Here is a 5000-nt window from a genome sequence, read left to right as displayed (position 1 = left end):
CCATCCACGCATCGCCACCACCAGCAGCTGTCTCTTCCTGGCGATAAGATAACCAGCTCACCGCTCCATCCACGCTAAAAAGATTGCCACCTTATCGTACCCGGGTCCCAGTAACGGCTAGGCAACAGCACCCCGGTATCCCAGCATCCCAGCATCCCTGACTGACTCCCCAGTACTCTACAGACGCGTTACTATTTCATCTCCCCGCTGTATCTTGCACTCCGCTCCCCACACACAGTTGGACCATATTCTGAAACACTTCTGCGTCGCATCTCCACTACATTCAAAGGGGTCTACTTGAAGTGTCACAGGTTTTTAAGGGTGTTTTTATCCTAGTACCCTACAGACGCCTTACTATTTCATCTCCCTGCTGTATCTTGCACTCCGCTCCCCACACACAGTTGGACCATATTCTTCTGCGTCGCATCTCCACTACATTCAAAAGGCTCTACTTGGTGTCACAAGTTTTTAAGGGTGTTTTTATATTTCTATTGACAGATTAATAAAATTTCTACATTATTGGGAGTAGAAAGACCCTTGAGAACCCGGCTAATCATCTCTGTGGCCTTGGAAGACAGTTGTGGTGAAAGAGGAACAGAGCGTTTCAGAATACGAGTTTATAATAAGCTACACATGTTTTTAAGAGTGTTTTTACGGTTATAGAGACGGATTAACAAGATTTCTACATTATCAATAGGAGAAACACTCTTGAGAACTCTGCTAATCATCTCTTTGGCCTTGGAAAACAGTCGTGGTGGTGAGAGAGCAGAGCGAAGCGTTTCTGAATACGAGATACACTACAGCCGGATTCTCTGGGGTGTTTCCACGCGGCCGTTACCAAGACGACCCGGTGTTGCAAACTTGATCGCCACTGACTCCCCTTCCTGAGCAATTTTGGAATGATGGTTAACTCCTGCAAAACTGCGTACCATAGATCCGTGTGTGTGTGTGTGTGTGTGTGTGTGTGTGTGTGTGTGTGTGTGTGTGTGTGTGTGTGTGTGTGTGTGTGTGTGCGGCGCGGGGGAGGAAAGGAAGGGCGGTGGTGTGGTAGGATGGGTGAGAGACAGAAAGTAACCGTAGGAATTCTGAAGGAGCAGGAGAAGAAGGAGGAGGAGGAGGAAGAGGAGGAGGAGGAGGATATGCGTAAAGATGGACTCTAAGAACTGACTGAATGAAGCTGTAGAGAGGAGGAACACAAGATGAGAAAAGAAGACGAAGAGGAGGAGAGCAAAGAAGCCTGAAAGAAAGATGATGAGGATGAGAAGAAATGGACGAAGAGAAGAAAACAAAAGGGAAGGAAGTAGGGAAAGAAGGGAAGAGATGGATGGGAAGAAATAAAAGGGAAAAACAACAGCAACAACAACAACAACAACAACGAGTGAAACCAGAAGAGCGGAGAAACACAAGCCGTACGTAAAGAACCACAACAGCAACAAGAGGGAAGGAGACGCGAACAAGAACGAGGCAGCATGGAAACGTATACGCGCAGGAAAGCAAAGCAAAACGCAAGTAAGTAGCTGGAATTCCAGGAAGACGGGTATATCTGAAGTGGCCGGGGATTCTGGAAGGGCTCGCTAGGGATGGAGGGAGGAGAACGCGATGAGTCAGTTTTTGCAAGTCAACTTATAATGCGGTTTGCGTGGCTCCCTCCCAGGACGGCGGCGGCGTCGGGCGGGGCCAGCTGCTCCCCTGCCCTGCGCCGCTGGAGGAAAACATTTCAAGATATTCCCACGACGCCGCTGCCACCACCACCATCACCACCGCCACCATCATCACCGTCGCAGCCTATGCTAACGCTAGTACGATAAGACTGCCGCATAAGGAATCTCTCTCTCTCTCTCTCTCTTTTTTTTTTTTTGTACATAGCGGAGTGTGCGCGTGTGTGTGCTTGACTGGCTGTGTGTGTGTGTGTGTGTGTGTGTGTGTGTGTGTGTGTGTGTGTGTGTGTGTGTGTGTGTGTGTGTGTGTGTGTGTGTGTGTGTGTGTGTTTGGCTTTTATTTGGTTTTTGTTTGTTTTGTTTGCATCTGTGTAGGTAATAGTGTAGTGTGCTTGCTGTTGTTGGTTGAGTAAGGGGTTGTTGTTGTTGTTGTTGTTGTTGTTGTTGTATTATCATTACTATTATCAGCAGCGGTCGTAGTAATAGTAGTAGTAGTAGCAGTAGTAGTAGTAGTAGTAGTAGTAGTAGTAGTAGTAGTAGCAGTAGTAGTAGTAGTAGTAGTATCATTATTATCATTAGTACTATTACCACTGCTACCACTACAACTACTACAACTACCACCACTACAATTACTTCCCCACTAGTTCCTCAATACTACTACCACGACTACTGCTACTAATACCTATGTATAAGAGAGGGAATAACTACACAAAACACCACCACGATCCATTCCCCCAACAAAAGTCCCTTAAAACAAAACAACAAGCGTCTAAGAATTGAAACCGTAACAAAAATAAGCCTTTCTTTGACTAGGCGGCGGTCGGTGGCGATGGTGGCGGCAACGACGGTAAGAGAGAGAGAGAGAGAGAGAGAGAGAGAGAGAGAGAGAGAGAGAGAGAGAGAGAGAGAGAGAGAGAGAGAAGTGCAGTGTCTGAAAGAATTTAACGGAGCTTGATACCAGAATGTGTTGCATGGGGCGGAGGAATGGGGTCAGTCCTGAGCTGGCTGAACGGAGGAGAATAGAAGCTAGATAACTTGACCACAGCACCCGCGCAGCATTCGTACACACACAGCCCCGCGCAGCCTCACCCAACCCAGGCCAACCCAGCCCAGCCCAGCGCAGCGCAGCACAGCCCTCGCTTATGCTGCACTGCTGGTGGTGACAGTAATGATGATAGCAGTGTTGGATTTATGAGGGAGTAATGGTGGCGGGCTGAGAAGTGAGTCGGAGGGAAGGAGAGGCAGTAGTGGTGGTGCTGGTGGTGGTGGTGATGACGGGCGTTATAGGAATGGTTTATCCGTAGTGTGTGTGTGTGTGTGTGTGTGTGTGTGTGTGTGTGTGTGAGGTAACATGCAGGAGGGATGACGGACGAATGTGGTGGGTTGACTGGTGGTGGTGATGCGCAGTGGTGGTGGTGGTGGTGGTGGTGGTGGTGAATGATGCTATTAGTGGTGACGGGGATTATAAGAAAGTCTCCTCTTCCTTGTCCTCATCGTCTTCGTCCTCCTCATCCTCCTCCTCCGCCTTAGTAGTAGTAGCAGTAGTAGTAGTAGTAGTAGTAGTAGTAGTAGTAGTAGTAGTAGTAGTAGTAGTAGCAGTAGTAACAGCATAAGTTAAAACGAAGTCATAATAATGGGAGTGACTGCAATGATAAAAGTAACAAAGCCAAGAGTAACAGGAACAACAAACACACTGAGAGGACGTGGAGGAATTACAAGAGCATGAGTAGCGGCGGAGACAGTAAAGTTAGCGGCAGCAGCAGCAGTAGAAGTAGTAGTACCAGTAGTAGAGGTAATGACATTAGAGGCTGCAGGGACGGTAGGAACGAAAGTGGTAGTAGTAGTAGTAGTAGTAGTAGTAGTAGTAGTAGTAGTAGTAGTAATAGTAGTAGCAGCAGCAGCAGTGGCATGGGGGGAGGAAGAGGTGCAAGTACAGCAGTATACTCACCGCCAAGGGCCAGAACCTGATCATAGCTTCCACCAGGCTGCGTTCCATTCCCCACCCCGCCATGAACTTCCCGCCTGGCCACTGCCGCCCTCCGTCCTCCAGCCCCGCACCCGTCACGACACCCACCTCTCGGGGCGCCCTCGTGTCAGTCCCGGGGCCTCGCAGTGTGTCCCCGCTGGCAGTCTTTTTGTTTGGCTCAGGAGGGAACTTATTCATGTTATTGTTCCCCCGGCCATTACCTTTCTTGCCCTCCGGCGGCGTGGTATCACCTGGCGATCTTCCGTTGTCCCTGAGAGGACTTCTGAAGGAGTATGCGGTGGTGGCGGTGGTGGTAATGGTGGTGGTAGTGGTCCTGGATGAAAGGTGCAAGTCGCCCAGGGTTCGCCGCGGGTACTGGTACAGCTTGTATGGGTACTTTGGGTTCAGACTATTGACGCAGATAAATTCCTGAGTCTTTTTTAGGATTTTTCGACCCCGCACCATCCACCTGTGTGAGGCAAGGCAGGGGAGCAGATGAGTGGCGCTGGTGGTGGTGGTGGTGGTGGTGGTGGTGGTGGAATTGTTGTGTTAGCTTAATTAATCTTGTGTTTATCTTGATGTGAGAGAGAGAGAGAGAGAGAGAGAGAGAGAGAGAGAGAGAGAGAGAGAGAGAGAGAGAGAGAGAGAGAGAGAGAGAGAGAGAGAGAGAGAGAGAGTTAATTAAAAGTGCAGAAATGTCAGGATGCGCAATTTGTCAATGCTAATCTCCTTCTTAATATTAATCACACCTTCACCGCGCACTAACACATTATTTTGAGGCCCCACCAGACCCGAGCCACACCCAAACACTCGCGCCTCCCTCAGTCATGTTCTTGCTGCTTCTCAACGTGTAGATAGAGACTGGTGGAGGCTGCTATCGCTTAATGAGGCGACGCTTGCTGCCTGGATACGTTATTCTGAATGATATTACGTTTTGTTATGTTACGCTAGGTTAAGAATATTTTGTAAGACTGAAAAAAAAGGTCAGTTGATTAGTTCAAGGCAACTTCTGAGGTTAGATTAAGTAAAAAAAGAATAATATAAATAAAAGCGAGTTATCTCATTAACCTGTGACTACCTGTGTACGTTATTCTGAATTATATTACGTTTTGTTATGGTACGATAGGTGAAGGACATTGTCAGACCGCTAAAAAGGGCCGGTTGGTCTGTACGGGGTAACTTCTGAGGTTAGGTTAAGTTAGGTTAAGTTAAGAAATTTAGTTAATCGTACACGCTATATTATCTCATTAGCTTGTGACTGTTAATGAGAGCACGACACCTGTTACTTCATTTGCGCAAACCTTGAACGATTTTAGTCAGTAAGAATAGAACTGCAGACACTGAACGGCTTGAGCTTCTCGACCACTCCTGCTGTT

General features: G+C 48.0%; 1 protein-coding gene across 1 annotated transcript in view; it reads right to left on the bottom strand.

Moving 5' to 3' along the window:
* LOC135115737 (protein O-linked-mannose beta-1,2-N-acetylglucosaminyltransferase 1-like) overlaps nt 1-5000 on the bottom strand; it is an 18286-nt gene that overhangs the window by 3912 nt on the left and 9374 nt on the right. The window contains exon 8 of the mRNA XM_064032690.1: nt 3607-4093. Within this exon, the coding sequence (XP_063888760.1) occupies nt 3607-4093 (487 nt within the window). The remainder of the gene's footprint in view (nt 1-3606; nt 4094-5000) is intronic.

Source organism: Scylla paramamosain, chromosome 29 (assembly GCF_035594125.1).
Source record: "Scylla paramamosain isolate STU-SP2022 chromosome 29, ASM3559412v1, whole genome shotgun sequence".
NCBI lineage: Eukaryota > Metazoa > Arthropoda > Malacostraca > Decapoda > Portunidae > Scylla > Scylla paramamosain.
The sequence above is the reverse complement of the archived record's forward strand: the minus strand, read 5'-3'. Positions and strand labels throughout refer to the sequence as shown.